Source organism: Lepidochelys kempii, chromosome 3 (assembly GCF_965140285.1).
Source record: "Lepidochelys kempii isolate rLepKem1 chromosome 3, rLepKem1.hap1, whole genome shotgun sequence".
NCBI lineage: Eukaryota > Metazoa > Chordata > Testudines > Cheloniidae > Lepidochelys > Lepidochelys kempii.
In genome coordinates this window covers 174,478,696-174,495,273 of record NC_136382.1, presented here as the reverse complement: position 1 = coordinate 174,495,273, position 16,578 = coordinate 174,478,696, and the positions used below count along the sequence as shown (strand labels likewise).

General features: G+C 38.9%; 1 protein-coding gene across 1 annotated transcript in view; it reads right to left on the bottom strand.

Moving 5' to 3' along the window:
- Positions 1-16,578, bottom strand: part of CAMKMT (calmodulin-lysine N-methyltransferase) — a 342,431-nt gene that overhangs the window by 319,495 nt on the left and 6,358 nt on the right. The window contains exon 2 of the mRNA XM_073339105.1: positions 11,117-11,289. Within this exon, the coding sequence (XP_073195206.1) occupies positions 11,117-11,289 (173 nt within the window). The remainder of the gene's footprint in view (positions 1-11,116; positions 11,290-16,578) is intronic.

The window sequence follows — 16,578 nt, the reverse complement described above, 5'->3', positions numbered from 1 at the left end:
TTTGATGTGAGGCCTTCCATCCTGATAATAAAAGTTACTGATGCATGGCTTTAGGACCATGCTGTGTAATTAACATACTAGTTTAGCATGAGGAATGCACCAAACAGGGATAGGTGGTAGATAAGAAAAGGGTTTGTTTATTGGCTAAGGTTTCCGATGCCCGAGGGCAACATGCTTTGCTAAAAATATATAACCTTTGTATAATCTGTATTCGGGGTCCCCTCCTGGCTAGCAGGGGGGCACCACGCTCGAGCGTAATAAACTTGGTGATTTTTGGGAACTCGGCAGTTGTGGACTTTGTTTATGTGCCTCAGCCTAGATTCGAACTGTGCGTGACCTACCAGGTGTAATTCGCAGCAGTTGTGTGCGTGACCTAACAGGTGTAATTCGCAGCAGTTGTGTGCGTGACTTAACAGGTGTAATTCGCAACAATATGTACTCTTAACTTAATGCATTTACTCATTTGTGTTATTAGAACAAAGCAAATGGGGCCCAACTGACTAATAAGTTTTGCTTTTACACTGGTTTAACTTGATTAAAATAAATGAAGTTACACCAGCATAAAACAAGAATAACAGATTAAATTTTACCGATCAAGATAAGAATGTCATATGCTTAAATTATAGAATACAGTTTAACAAATCATTAAGAGCCATAAAAAGAACCTGCATATAAATTCAGTAATAAATGGTACCTAAAATGTTTATTGTATTTATTTAAATGCTACAGCTTTCAATCTAGATTCACAAAAAAATTGTCAGAATTTGTTTAGAATAATTTGATTGCCTCCAAGATTATTTTAAAATACTGTACCCATCTACCTGCACAGAATATCTGCAGAGATACAACCAGGGACCTTCAGCACCAAAAATACAGGCCCTTACTGCTTGCATTGAAGAGTACTTCCATTAGCTGGCAGCAGCACTAGGCTCTTATTCTCTGTGGACCAGTCATAGAGCCAGGTGACATGCTGATTAAGTGTTTCAATACAATACACCTTTTTCAAAACATGGGAAAGTAGAAGCACACCCTTTTAACCATTACAAATTGGTGTCACATGCCTAATAAGCACAAACAAGTTTTTAAAGATGTCCATATCTCTTACCATCAAAGGAACAGAAAGTGAGAGTCACAATTTCAAACACTACATACCGAGTGTGGCAAACTGTAACTAAAGGAGAACAAATATATCTGCATAAACTGATTTTGGAATTATAGCAGCCCCCAGTCTCTTCCTTGGTTCCCACATGCACTACTTTTTTCACCTGCTGAAGTTGGTATCCTGGCTCTGCTCTTCTGATTGAACCCCATCCTTAATTCCCTGGGCAGTTTCAATCCATCTCTCTCTCTCTCACACACGCACACCCTCCTATGCTTCCCCATCTTCATTTCCTAAATGTACGTTTTTAGGTTTGAGAGTTGGGTGCAGTCAGCAGATTCAGGAAAACTTAATTTTTCAACCAGTGGAACCAAATATATGTGAATGATTCAAAAAAATCTAAACCCTTCAGAAAATCAAATCAGGAGACACTATACAGTAACATGATCTCAACAAAATCACAACTACAACTCCATTAAACATCCTGAGGAGAATTCATCAAAACAGTGAATTCCTGTACACCACAGCACGCAAACAAAATGTATGGCATTAACAGCCATCTGCGATATACTGGAGATTTGCATACTGGAGATTGCGTGCAAGAGATCCAAAGGTCATGCCCCTGACCAAAATTAGCCCTCAGCATTAAATGGGTGAAAGAAAAAGGGAACAAAAAAGAATCAAGGAAACTTGGAGATTTTTTTGTTTGTTTGACTGGGGTTTTGTTACTTGATTTTTATTCTTATTTCTTTTCTGAGTCAATTCTTGAAGCAGAGGATTGGTTGCACTGATGAATCACAATCTAAGACAAGGTCAGTCTTGACTTCTTGCCTATTCTACTCTTTAGGCAAGTACAGAGTCAAGAATGCCAGCCTATTAATTCAGTAGTCACGGCAACAACAGGAGTCGTAAACAAAGAATGGAAGACAGCTCAGCTATCATCTTTCTCTGAACATGTGTGTTAATGAATGAGGAACACACACAATTCCACCTTTCCCCTTACAATATAGTTAACTTACTCTTCCATAAACAAGAGATTCTTGCACTCTTAAGATGGGGTAACTTCTGAAAGAAAAATGAACCTTGGATCCAACTACAAGTATCTACATACCTCATCCTGCAGAGAAGACATAGCAGTAATTAGCAGAGAATAGGTAGGGATGTAATTCATGTTCTATACAAACATGCTCCATGGAGATAGAGAAGAGAAGGAAAATGACATTTCTTTCTGTCAAAAAGAGCCTTTCTAGTCTTTCAGTAATGCAGTAAATACAGGCTTCCAAACCGATACAGGAAGCTTGGGAACATACGTAATATTTTGGACCACTTGAAAGAGATGGGAGAAATCCACAGATTTCAGCATTTACAAAACTTATTCTTGCATGATAAAAATTAGGAAAATTAAGAGGGAACTTGAAGAACAAATAGCCATGTACGTGAAAATAAATTCTTTAAGCACATCAGAAGCAGAAAGCCTACAAGAGAATCAGTAGATCAACTGGATTACAAGAGTGTTAATGGAGGAACTAATGAGAATAAGGACACTGCAAAGAAGTTATAGGATTTCTTTTCATCAGTCTTCACAGAGAATTTTGGGGAGATACTTCCCTCAGATCTAGTCTTTTCATGTAATAAAGATGAAGTACTGTCAGAGAATGAAGTTTCAAAAGAGGTAGTGCTGAAACAAAGTTAATTAGTTAAAAAGACATAAAACACCAGGATCAGATGATATTTATCCAAGAGGATTTAAGAATGAATAAGCTGAGTTGTTATAAAACTCAACAAAGTTCCATTTTTCCAGTTCCAGCAAGCACCCCAACATGTACCTTGTGAAAAATTCCAGAATACATCGAACCAGGCAGCAGAAAATTGCACCATGGGATATCTGCCGAGAATGCTGCATGGTTACATTGAAGAAGCAAAGAGCTATGTGGGACATAATGATTAACAAGAGAAGTTCCTCAAGACAGCATAGCAAAGTGGTGAGGACACACACACTTCAGTTCAATATAGTTAATTCAGTGTACTTACAATGAACAAACTGATTTAACATCCACATGTAGACAAGCCTTCAGGGTACAATATTCAGATTTACAACACACATGGTATGTCTTGAGTACAGCACTTGGTGTGCACTTAAATCACAGAAAGAAGTGGAGTAAACAATATTTTTCAATATATTTCCCTTTGTCTTAACAAAAAACATTCCTAATTGTCAACTATGGACATGACAGAACTTCAGATACTTAAAATTAAACTATTTTAGAAAAGGGAGGAAAAGTATCTGAAAAATTAAAGAGTGAAAAGCACCTTTCCTCCACAACACATAGAAAACTCAACTGCCAAACCTTTTTTTAAAATGCATTTTAACAAGTCAACAAACAAAAGCATGAAGACAAAAGGCATTCAGAAGGACCAGAAAAAGATTAGCAGTACTCTGTAACTGTATAACAAAAAGTTTCCCCATTTTCCACAAACATAAGTCCTCGGTTTAATCAGTGGAGAAGAAAATATAATGATTATTTTACAGATATACTAAACATAAAGCAACAAGAAGGCTAAGTAAATCTACTGCCAAATAATATTTCCACATAGGAATCCAGAGAAAAAGCTAACAATTGACATGGACCATGATGAAGCTAGAGTTCTGGAAGTAACAGAAAGGAAGAGCAGGAAGGGTAAAGAATTACTTCTATGTGTAGTTTAACTAGCAAAGGATTAGCTATAACTTGCTAAATATCAGGATCAACTGACAAAGAGGACTGATAAATCTCAGCAGGATTATCATCTCAAAACTCCATATCAAACAAACGTTTGGCTTCTTTGTAAATCAGAAAAAAACCTCTTCTCTTCAATTTGAACCACAACTTAGTATGGTAAAGAAATGAAACAACAGCTTCTTTGTCCATGTACTCTTTTTTCAAGTACATAAATCTTAGAGCACAATGGAGCAGTCTCTGCTGGCTGAAGGATACCTGAGTTAGGTACCTTTGCCAAATCATTTTTTAAAATCTGCTTTGCTTTGGATTAAATTTACTTCTGCAAGGTTGGCCTGTACAAGGATCCCTTTACTACTTAAGCGACATATTGCCCCTCACTGAGCAGTAGCGGGAAGGGAGGAAGTCATCCTTTGTAATTTACTCATATCATATGCTTCAGATTTAAACCATTTCCCATTATATCTACATCCCTAAAACTTTCAGTAGGAATTCAAAACCTTTCAACAGGAATTCCAGAACCCATTCTTAAGGCACTTTTCAACAAATCCTTTGAAAAGGGACAAATATCAAGCCCCTCAATTCTGGACAGAAGGTCCAGAATCCTCTGATAATTTCTTTTCATACTATTTTCTACAAGTTCACATTTAGGAGAGAGAGAGAGATTATCTTTTACAAATGGCACTTAACATTCTTTGCAGAGATGCAACCTTTGCTGTGAATAGTTGAGATTATTCTTTCTAGTTTTGCATTTTAATATTTAGAGCAAATTACTGATCAATGGAAATAATTCTGCCAGAATAACAGGTTTCAGAGTAACAGCCGTGTTAGTCTGTATTCACAAAAAGAAAAGGAGTACTTGTGGCACCTTAGAGACTAACCAATTTATTAGAGCATAAGCTTTCGTGAGCTACAGCTCACTTCCTCAGATGCATCTAATAAATTGGTTAGTCTCTAAGGTGCCACAAGTACTCCTTTTCTTTCTGCCAGAATAGTAACTCTTTTTTCTCTACTTGCTTAAAACCAGCCAGAAATTTAACAGTAAACACAGACTGTAAAAGTGAAAAAGTCAATATCATTAAATTTACTAATAAAAATAATTCTCCTGTTTGAAAGATAGATATCATGGCATATGGGAAAAGTAACATATTCAGAACCCATAATGTCTCATCTCCAGAACTATTCAATGTAAAATTAAAATGTAAGAATAAATTTCCCTTTCCATAAGAATACGTCAATTTGGAAGCATGGCATTAAACAGTGCACTTATTACTACTATATGTTTTGTAAAATACCAGCAAAAATTATTATTTACACTATATAAAAAAAATCTTCCAGTAAAGCTACTGAAGTTGCATACTCAAAAAGAAAAGCTGCTAAAAACTAGCAGCTTGACAAAGACACAACTAAGAATAGAAAAAGTTTTCTACTTTAGTTGAAAGAACTACTTTACTTGTCTGCTCACTCCAGTCCCTATAATAGCTGCAAGAGATGAGACTGGGAGACAGAGGCTTCAAAGAAGTACACAGCCCTGAAGTCCTGTTCAACTCCCAAATTAAAAGCCAAATAGCCTCTATGATGAAAAAAATTCTTCTTTCGCATCTAGCCTGCTAGAAAACTTCACCCGACCCCTTCCCTCCCTGATGAGTATCAAGCCACAGTGCTGCATGTATTTGTTACCCACAGACTAGATCAATGTAACTCACTGTATTTGAAACTGAAAAGTGGAATTAACTGGAAAGACTTCAGTTTGTGCAGAGTACCCCTGCCCACCTTCACCATGGACTAGGCTTCCATAAACACACTGCCCTATGTTCTGGTCCCTCCACTGACTCCCAGTCTAATCTGCTGCCAACTCAATGCCTTAATTCCAATCTTCAAAGCCATAACAAACGAGTTCCCAGATACACTAGAGACAGCATCTTCAGTTATAAAAATGCCAAGACAGTTACACTCTACTAGGACAATCCAGATCACAAAGCCCACGATGAAATGTGGGAAAGTCCGAGATGCGGCACTCATCTGAAGGAATCCAGCTGCAGAACTAACCTCTAGCACAGATTAGACTAAACCAGAGTCTGGCCACATTTAGGTCATGGTGCAAGGGCTTCCCCTTTGACAGAGCTTTTCCACCACAACCAGAATGATATTAGCAACTCCACTTACCTTACTGCCACATCCCACATCACTCCCACCCCAAAAATCCTACCCTAAGTGTTCTTTCCTGTAGCCAGAAAAGGAAGAAGAGCTGAATATTTCATGAAGGACATCACTATGACAATCTATTAATTTGGGAGGCACTCAGTTACTAAAACGGATGGAGTCCAGTACAAAAACACAAAGACAGACAGGAACAGTGGGTCCACAGGAATGGGCCCTGAAGTAGTAACAATGCAGACAAACAGAATTTTATCGAAAAGAAAAAGAAGAAAGAAAGAAAAAGAAAAGAAACCCACCCAAAACCCCACACACACTGACATCACACACACATCTTTACACTGAGAATAAACATCAGTAATTTCAATGCGGAGGATAATTCTTTTTAAAAGTTACATGCCTGAAAAGTGGCTTACTACTTTCATGCCATTTTTATTACAATACAATAATTTATTTAAAAGTAACACTGAAAGAAAAACTGTCAGACACCACATTCAATTAAGAATTCAACCAGAGCAGTACAAGTATTTGAGACACAGTGTGTAACAGGAACCCAGCCTTTGAAACGTAGCCATTTAAAGCTTTTAGGAACGATTTTTTGCTATGAAAAGAAAATCAACTGTGGTGGGAGATGGGGGAGGGGAAATGCAAAGCAGTGGCACATGGCAGGGGATAATTCTACTACAGCTGATAGTGCCTGGACAAAATAGGATGACTTGGGCTATGTTCTTATACTTCACTACCCAGACAGACACTGTGGGTTATACTTACAATTTCCACTGTCATGATGTGTATAATTTGCTTTGTTCAGAATCCCATGATATGGTAGCAATTTCATCTCGATAACCCTGATAAGTCTGTGCTTGGAAGTGCCATGGCTTTTCCATTGGCTAGCCATCTAGAATTACTCTCTCAAGCTCATTTTAAGGTTGGGTCATTTCATATTTTGTGTTCAACCCTGCAAATGTTTGCTGGATCAGGTCCTAATGTCCCCTGGGCAAAAAGAGACAGTGAACCTGCAGAAACAGCTATAGGAAGATAGGAATCTGTAGAGTGACAGACACACTATGGATGACACAGGAGCAGTGTTAACCAACTCCAGAAATATCTACATACAGCCCTTCCTCACAATCAGGGATGCTGGCGGCTCACAGTCGTCAAGTGAGGGAGACCTCAGAAGGTTGGCTAAGAATACGTGGGACTCCCAGGGTGGGAAAAGTGCCCTTCTTGGAAGAGAAGGCAAGAAAAGGGAATTGAAAAAAAGGAACCTTCCTTGGGGGAAAAGATATGAAAACGAGAGATAGGAGACCCTGAATGAAGGGAGAAGGGAAAGAGAGAGAGGTAAAATGATGCTCTGTGGCAGCTGACAACTATGATGCAGTTGTGCTGTGCACAGCAGAGACTGTCCTTGGTCTTTAGCAGCCCCTTATTGGCTGCTCTTCTGCAACCTTCAGGCAGCTACCTCCCAGCTCTATACCCTGCAGCTGCCTCCTGCTAAAAATACAGAGTGCAGTACTGTGCTCGGCATACAAAGGGAAAATGGTTTACATACCATGTCAAAATTGGACTCTGGGGTGGAGAAGGGCCAGAATGGGGGGAAGGAGGAAATTTCAGTGAGAAATTTTCAAATAAGCCAGAAGTCTGGCAACTGCTGGAGGATTCTACTTTCCTCTGCTTTTCTCTCCTTCCCTTCTAAGGATCTAAGCTACAATTTACCAGAATAAGTATGACACCCTGCAGTAGAAGGGGGCCTAGTGGCCTTCACAGCTCCAGCTTATTAGAACTGGCTCTGGCAAAACGTTTTACACATTGGCAACTATGGGAAACCTCCTCCCCAGCCCCATGGGAGATCAGTTAGCAGTGACGACGCTCAGGAGAAGAGCAAACAAGTATCACATTGAAAAGTTATCAGTGTTCTCTTCACCCAATCTCGGCTTTGTATTGGGAGAATAACAATTTGTAAAGTTATGAATCAAGCTCCTGTCAGATGTCTGGAAGATCACTTCAATCTATACATGACAAAAAGATTCTGCTGAAGCCACCACTCTAAATAAAATAGTCTCCAAGATCTTTAGTCCAACTCCTCCAACTAGGTCATAGCATATCTGAATACACAATTTGATCCATTTTGATAGCCCTTGAACTGATATAGCTTGGCCTTTAAACTTTTTGCCAAAAGCCACAAGCAACCTGGTGAACTTTCTTAAGTATTTAGTCCTGTCAAGATAATAGTGACAACCCTTTAAACATACAGGATGTGCAATCAGCTTTCCTGGGAAGATCCTACAGCTTGGGGGAAAACATGTAGATGAAAATCCAAGACTACTTAAGTCAAAATATTAGATAGGGTCACAGCAGTACATTATTCTTACGAAAGGCAGCATACAGAGGTTCTGCCATCAAAGTGTGCAGTCCTGCAACTCTGCTGGCTGATGTTATTGCCATGAGAAATAAAAACCTTCAATAAAAAGTGCAATAAAGACATCACAAGCCATCACTACAGGCAGGACTGTATTACAACATATGGAAGAGAACTGGCTGCTCAAACCAGTGGAAAGACAGAAATTAGGAAAGACTATACACTAATAAATAATAATAATACCACATAGCTCTTATATAGCACTTTTCATCAGTAGAAATCAAAGAATCTAAAAATGTGTGTTTTCCATTAGCTTTCCTCCCCCTGCTTTATCTTCCTTTCTTCCTTAGCTGAGGCAGAGAGAGGTGAAGTGACTTGGCCAAGGTCAGCCAGCAGGCCAGTGGCAGTGCCAGGAGTAGAAACCAAGCTTCCTGAAACTCAGTCCACTGATCTATCCACTGCCTGATTCAAGTTCAAGTTCTATAATGCCCAATTCAAAGGATGAGTGAACACACTCCTCCCCCAATGATCAGCTGCTCTAAAACAGTCCGTGGTCAAGCAGCAGTGCACACAAGTCTCACAGTGGAGCCCTCTTAGTTTGTTTATCCTTTTAATAAAATCCTCTCTCACAGGGAAGGGAGGAACTCCACTTAAAGAAATTTCAACTAAACTGCTCTTTGCTGGAGGTATTTACATTTTGTTCCTGGAAAAATATTCTGGGAGTTTAGAGAGCCCCTCTCCCTGCCGCCTTCCCTCCCCCACACACACATTCACTCTTCGAAATGACAAGTATGAGCTATTCAGTGCAAACTGATTCAGTCCAAAGGCAAACCAACTGGATCAAAGTATTTTTTTAGCCCTAGGGACAAGTCATCTCTGGTAGGCATCATTTAATATTACCCAGAGAAGAAGAAAACCTGCCAGGAAATCATCCCAACATTCCCATATGGAATTCTGAAAGCTCCCTCCAGCACAAAATAGTGCTTCATTGATTTACATTGGCCAATCTGAAAGGTATGCAAAAGATAAAAGAAAAGTAAACATGAGTTTTACAATGTATTTACTTCTAATAAATTAAAGTGTAATTAACATAAGCAAAGATGTGTGTCTGTTTACAGTATAAGATTTTTAAGTTGATTGTGTCTCTTTAGGATAATATAGTAACTAATAATTTTATTAGTGAAAAAAATACCATTTACCAAATATAAAATATCATTTGAAGTGATGATACAGAAGAAGGTGCAAGTACAAGCACACGAATATCAAATTTGAGAATCGGGCAAGCCTGATGCTTCTCTGACACTGTCCTATGCTGGCACAAATGTGACTTGGGTTTGGGAATAACCTTAAAACTCATGCCTGAAACTAGCAAAGTCTAGGAGACATCGAGCAGAGACAGCCTTACAGAGCTGATAATGGAGAGCAAAGGAAATTTGATGAAGAAGCGTTAAGAAATGAATCTCTAGCGTTCCCTAAAACAGATGGCATGCAGAGTAAATATTGTATTTACCATGATTACATTGCTAACAGCAGCAAACACTCTATTCAATGGGTAAGACTTATTGAGGCTATATAGCACTGCTGAATATAAAAATGGAAAATTAACAAAAATTGGGTAGTCTCTTTGGGCTCAAGTTTAAGATTGAGAGTAATCTGATATTTGGCTTTATACCTAACTGCTATTTTAAGATAACCAGCATGCATTTTTTAGTAAACTAGCAAAATGTCATAGTTAATGAAGGTCACTTGTTTGTATAGATCTTAGTTCCCAAGAGCAACTTCAATTTAAAGGTACAAGTCAAACAGAAATGAGTTTTATAATTTCAATGAGTCAGGCTCTCCAGAATATTCTCCTCTGTGCATGGAACACAAAATCCTAAACCCACAGCAGGTCTAATTTGGGGCTTTAGAACAAGCATCACTTCAGGGATGCTTAAGTTACTGTTTCACTGATGCCTATTGAGGAGAGTACAAGTTATAGGTGTGTAGAAAATCAAACAAGTCAGAGAAAGGAGGATAAAGCAGGGAAGTGGGAGGGGAGAAAAGAGAAATACAGTACATGGAAGAGTTTACTGCTTTGGCAACTCATTACAATATTGGAGAGACTTCTAGAAACTTGCTAACAGCTCTTGCAGGGCTGCTTTTTTTTTTTTTTTTTATACAGATTCCTTGTGTCAGAACCAGTCTGCTGGCAATTTCATAAAATGTATAAACCCTCCCTGCAGAAATTGGCTACTTTTATCTGTCTTCATTGTACTTTTCTAAAAAGCTTCCAAATTAGTATTATAGAGTTTTCTGAAAATCATGTTATTATAAATAAAACTGAATACAAATTTACTGTAACTACAAAAAAACACCAACTTTACGAGATTTATTTGTAAATGATGTCAGGTCATTAAATGTTTTTACTAAGATTTAAAAAGTCAAGTAATTTACTCAATTTTGTTATACTTTTATCAGCTTTTGTTTACATAATAGAGAATTTAACAACACAACAAAAAGTTAATGGGAAAATTAAACACATTCTTAGATTTGCATTCCGCTGTGCTCAATCCATGCCTATTTTACTGAAGCTTTCTAGCTCTGGCAACTCAATGAGTCCCAATGAAAACTGGAGAGGTTGTTTAATATAATGATCAACTAAGATTAAGCTCTGACACAGTTTACTTGTAAATTTATCTCTAGATACACACAAATATTGGAAGAATAAATCATGAGTTTCAGATTTGATTCCTGTGCAAGAGTTGAAAAGTACTTGAATCTTAAAACTGGAATGACAGTTACCTTAAAGAGACACTATACTCAGGATAAAAGACACTTGTGTATTGAACCCAAGTCCCAGTTTCCTCTTCTGTAATCCTTTTGCAGTCTTCTGCTGAAAAGAGACTGAACGATGCAAACCTTCTTATAGACACTTGTTGAAGATGCACATCCTCCAAGTGATTTTTCTTCAGAACCTTTGAAATTAAGGATAAAATATTAAAGATTAAGTATACAGCTCACAAGAAAATGTCCAATTGGGGGCTTATCTTACTGGAGAGGTAAGTCTGGAATCAACGGGAATAGCTAAGCAGCAAACAGTATAATCGGTCTTGAAATGCAAAGCAAAAGCAAGGCAGCACTGCAGTCTTGTTCTTCAGCTCTGAAAAGAGACTGTAAAAATGGCAGTGTGGGATGCTGAATATATTAGGTTTCAATATTTCCAAAGCAAATGTGGTCACTTTACAAAAAACAAACATTGATTGCTTTTCTAACTGCCAGTTCAGGAAACTTATCCTGGGATCCGAGAATTAAATTGGGTTCTTTCCTTTTCCCACATCATCACCGTTACAAAATCTTTCACAGACCAAATACTGCCCTCAGTGACTTCTGAGCAATTCACTGCCTTCAAAGGGTTTCCACAGCTATAATTAAATTCCTATAAATGGAATTAAATGGAACTTAACAAACAAGTGGATAAAGAGCAAAAAGGGGGAGAAGAAAAAAGTATTTTAATTTACCAAAGTAAATGGATATTGCTCTGAATACTCAACGGATTTATTATTTGGATATAATCAGGTGCCATTTTTATATGCTAAATTTTCAGACTAGAACTACACAAAGTAAAATGATAACACACACCTCAACTAAGTCAATAATCTTCTGCAGAAGGTTGTAGTGAAATCCTTGCTCATTGGGTTGTCTACAGTAATAAAAATATGGACCAGCAATTCTCCATTGGTGTACCTTAACCTGTTAAGCAATATTATAAGCTGCAGCAGTGATAGGTTGCAGGCATTTTTACAATAGCATTGTCTAATGTTGCACTGAGGACACTAGTTGGTAGTGCACTGTCTACACTACACTTTTACTGACAAAGGTTGGGTAAGTTCATCAGCAAATTACAGATCCCAGTTTTCCCAGTGCGGATGTGCCTACTCTAAAACATAAAGGGAGCGTGACGGCTGCCATAAAGGAGACAGTAGAATTAAAACACAAATTTTACTTTATCAGTGTTAATACCTTCTTTATATGAGGTAACCGTGTAATACTTAAAGAGAAAAAATAATCAGAACAGCTTAACAGCTAAAGAAAACTGTCAAGACTGGTTTTCAGAAAAGTTTAGATTTTATGGGAAAGCAAAAGCAAAAAGAAAAGGAGTACTTGTGGCACCTTAGCGAATAACCAATTTATTTGAGCATAAGCTTTCGTGAGCTACAGCTCACTTCATCGGATGCATACTATGGAAAGTCATCCGATGAAGTGAGCTGTAGCTCACGAAAGCTTATGCTCAAATAAATTGGTTAGTCTCTAAGGTGCCACAAGTACTCCTTTTCTTTTTGCAAATACAGACTAACACAGCTGTTACTCTGAAACCTGTCATTATGCAAAAGCAAATCATTACTAACAGAATGAGAAAACAGTATGAAAACACTGCTCTGTTTTCCATTCTTTGGTCTACAGAGACATATCATTTCCTCTAATCATTCTGTAAAATACATTCTCTAAGCTAGCTGAACACCCACTCCTTGAAGACATTTTTTTAACTGTAAATTATGTCTTCTCATCAAACTAGAACTAAAATCAAGCAGAGCTCTGAAAATCAAAAACATAATGGAAGGACAGATTTTTTAAGAATCTGAATGTAATTAAAGAAAATGTAGACTAAAGGGAGAACATGTGGTATTGTTATATTTCACCCATGTATTTTTCAAAAGACTCCGGGTTTCTTTTCTTAAGTCAACTCCCGGAAGCATCAAAATTGTGTTACAAGTCACAAAGATATAGGTATTGCTATTGTAGAACTGTAGACAAAAACAAATCTATCTAGAACTAGTCATGATAACATTTTGAAAGGTTGAAAGACAGTTTTCTCTGTTTTCATGATGCCCTCCAAGTGAACTTCAAGGCTCACTTACTTACCATATAATGCCATTTTAAATGAATACCCTCCCAAGGAATAATATAACTAGCATACCTTAGAGCAAAGCAAATGAGAAATGGTCACTAAGGAAACAGACAAATACAAGAAAGAAAAAAGTTGATCCAGAGCTATAATCTAAACTATTTGATTACTCCACTGTAATCAAAGTGGATAAACGCTTAAAATTTGGCTGGAAACAGTTTAAGTAATACAGCTTTTTAAAAAATTTCACTCCCAATGACGCCTGAAAAAAAGGCTTCATTAACAAATCTCATTTATGTCAAACTAAAAAAAATATGCTTCTGTATATGTATATATGGGTACATATATAATAAAACAAAATTCTTTCAAAATAAATCATGAAATTACCCTCATCCAATCATGTGAATGAACAAAAAAATGTACTTAAGGGACAAGTTTTTAAAAAATCAGACTTTTTAAAAAACATTTATCATTAGAATAACTAACTGAGATTGCAGAATTTTTTAGTATGTTTACTCTGTGGATTTGACAACATTTTGTTTATAGTTAGTTTCCAGTTTCCCTGTATAGTCAGGAACTCATTTTCCCCTTTTTGTCTGTGTGAGTCTTTCACACAAGAACAGGAGAGATAAAAACATTTTATAAAATAAAAAATCATTATAAAATCCACAAAAATTGGCAGAGGGACTTATGGATAGGTGTAGTATTTAAAAATAGTTTTAACTTTTTTTAAAATACTGACTGATTTCAAGTTAATATTGCCTCCTAAATCCTTAGAGAGACAAGGGTGGGTGAGGGAATATCTTTTACTGGACCAACTTCAAGCAGAAATTGATCCAATAAAAGATATTACCTCACTCACCTTGTCTCTCTAATATCCTGAGTCCCACCCCACTACAACACCACTGCCCCTAATGCCTTATTTACTCTACCTTTCCTTAAAAAGCCACAGAGAACACACAAGCCTTGTAGATCAAAAGATTCCTCTCAAGCAGGCTGATAGGGAAAATGAAAATCTTTGAACAAGTACCTCAGCTGATCTCACCCGCCTCAGAAAGAGCTAGTCAAAATTTTTCCATTTAAAAAATGTGGTTTCATTGAAAAGGAAAGAAGGGGAATAAGGGGATGAACAAAAATTCTAACTTTTCAGAATACTTCCTGGAAATTTTTGAAAAAGTTCTATTTTGAACCTTACAAAATTGAAACAACTTTGACTTTTACAAAATTATGTTTCCATTCGTCAACCCTCTCTATCCCCATCACACAAGAAGAGAGGTACCTCAGCTCATCAGGTCCCAAAGTGTGGGCTTTTGATGTTTTAAACACCACTCTGTATTGCACCTTGTAAGAGATTGGGAGCAACTGCACAATACACAGGACAGGAGCAAATATTTCCTTCCACTAATCAAGTGAGCCATATTCTGCACTAGTTGAATCTTCTGGAGGTCTTCAGGTGTAGCCCATATAGAATGCAATAAAGTAATCCAATCCCAAGGTAACAAAACTAAATAGCTTTATCTAAAGCTTTGTAGCTAACATAAATAGTGACAGACTGCTGGCCAAGTGCAATCTTGGCCACATCTGCTATGTAGTCATCCAGAAACAGGAGAAACTGATGAGAAATGGCAGGCATGCCCCACAAATCTAAGTAATCTCTGTCTCATCCAAACTGAGTTTTCACCCAACTAGACCTCATCGAGTACCCACGGCACCAGTCCAGCAGCATGCTTAAGCATGTGTATCTTTATGTACATAAGTAGTCCCATTGAAGTCTATGACACTTAAGAGTTATGCTGGGTTGACTCCTGGGAGGCGTGTCCCTGCAGCTCCTAGGTGGAAGGGCCACAGGGCTCTGCATGCTGCCCGCACCTGCAGGCACCACCCCCGCAGCTCCCATTGGCTGCAATTCCCGGCCAATGGGAGCTGTGGAGCCAGCGCTTGTGGCGGGAGCAGCGCGCAGAGCCCCCCTAGCCGCCCTCCCCCCACAACCTGCAAGAACATGCCAGTCAGAGGTGGGCTGGGAGACTGCCAGCCCCGCCAACCCTCCCCCAACCAAAACGGGTCCCGGGCTGCATGCCGCCGCTCATCCCCACCCCCCAGCACCAGCAGGGGTCCCAGTCCATGCACTGCCGCCTGCGCACCCCCTCCCCCAGCATGGGTCCGGGCCGCGCACCACCCCACACACCAGCACAGGTCCCAGGCCACACACACCCCCAGCACCTGCGAAGCCCCCAGCCTGCCCCCCAGAGCACCCACGGACCCCCAGTCCAAGTTTTAGTCAGGGGTATATAGTAAAAGTCATGGACAGGCCACGGGCCATGAATTTTTGTTTACTGCCCGTGACCTATCCATGACTTTTGCTAAAAAAAAACCCATAACTAAAACGTAGCCTTTGTTTAAAACAGTGGCTTATAACTAACAACAAAAATGAAGATGCCCTCCTTTCCCCCCTGTGTTAAATCAGACCATTCTTTGCAAGATCTGGTAAAACTGCTCTGTCTTACAGACACTGAGATATCATAGTTTCAAATCTACAAATATAAAGAGTTAGCTCTCCAAGGGAAAAAGGTAATTCTAAGAGCCCTACTAAGTGAACCCCAGGTTATGTCTATACTTATGGCAGGATGTAGAGTACAGGCACTACACGTGTAGCTGCATGCCACATGGAAAAGCAGGCTGTGTCCACACTTGTCACTGTGGTGCATAGCTATGTGTGGTAGTGAAAGGCTGCACCAGTGGGGAAAGACCATTTTTTGCAACCATGTGGACTATATTTGAACGGTGTCTGGCACTCATTTAAATTATGTCTACACTTACGGCGGCATTTAGAGTTCAGACACTGCACTCCCAGCTAGTATGGGTATAAATAGCAGTGAAGATGTGGGAGGCACTGCTTGGGCATGTAGAGAGCCATATATACCCTGGGGGTTCACAACTGTTCAAACATAATCCACATGATTGTAAAAAACAGTCTGTTGGCCAATCTAAACTTCTCCTGAGTTTAGCTGTACTGTAGAAGAGCCAATATTTGCTACCGGTAACTAGAGCCCTGCAAATCTGCAGATATTCGCTTTATATCTGTGGAAGCAGTTGTATTGTTTAACATCTTTGCAGATTGGATACAGATCCAAGTGTTTTTTTTTTTCTAAATCAGTGCAGGGCTCTAGAGCAGCGGTTCTCAACCAAGAGCCCACAGCCGCCTGGGGAACCACAAGCTGATTTCACAGGGCTTGCATGGGGGGGAGGGGCTACAGCCCCACTGGGAGCATCGGGGCTCCCCTGAAACTGGCGTTCAGACACCGTCTGAGAACTGCTGCTCAAAGTGCTGTGTTTAAGGAGAATATGAAGGAAGGTTGTCCCC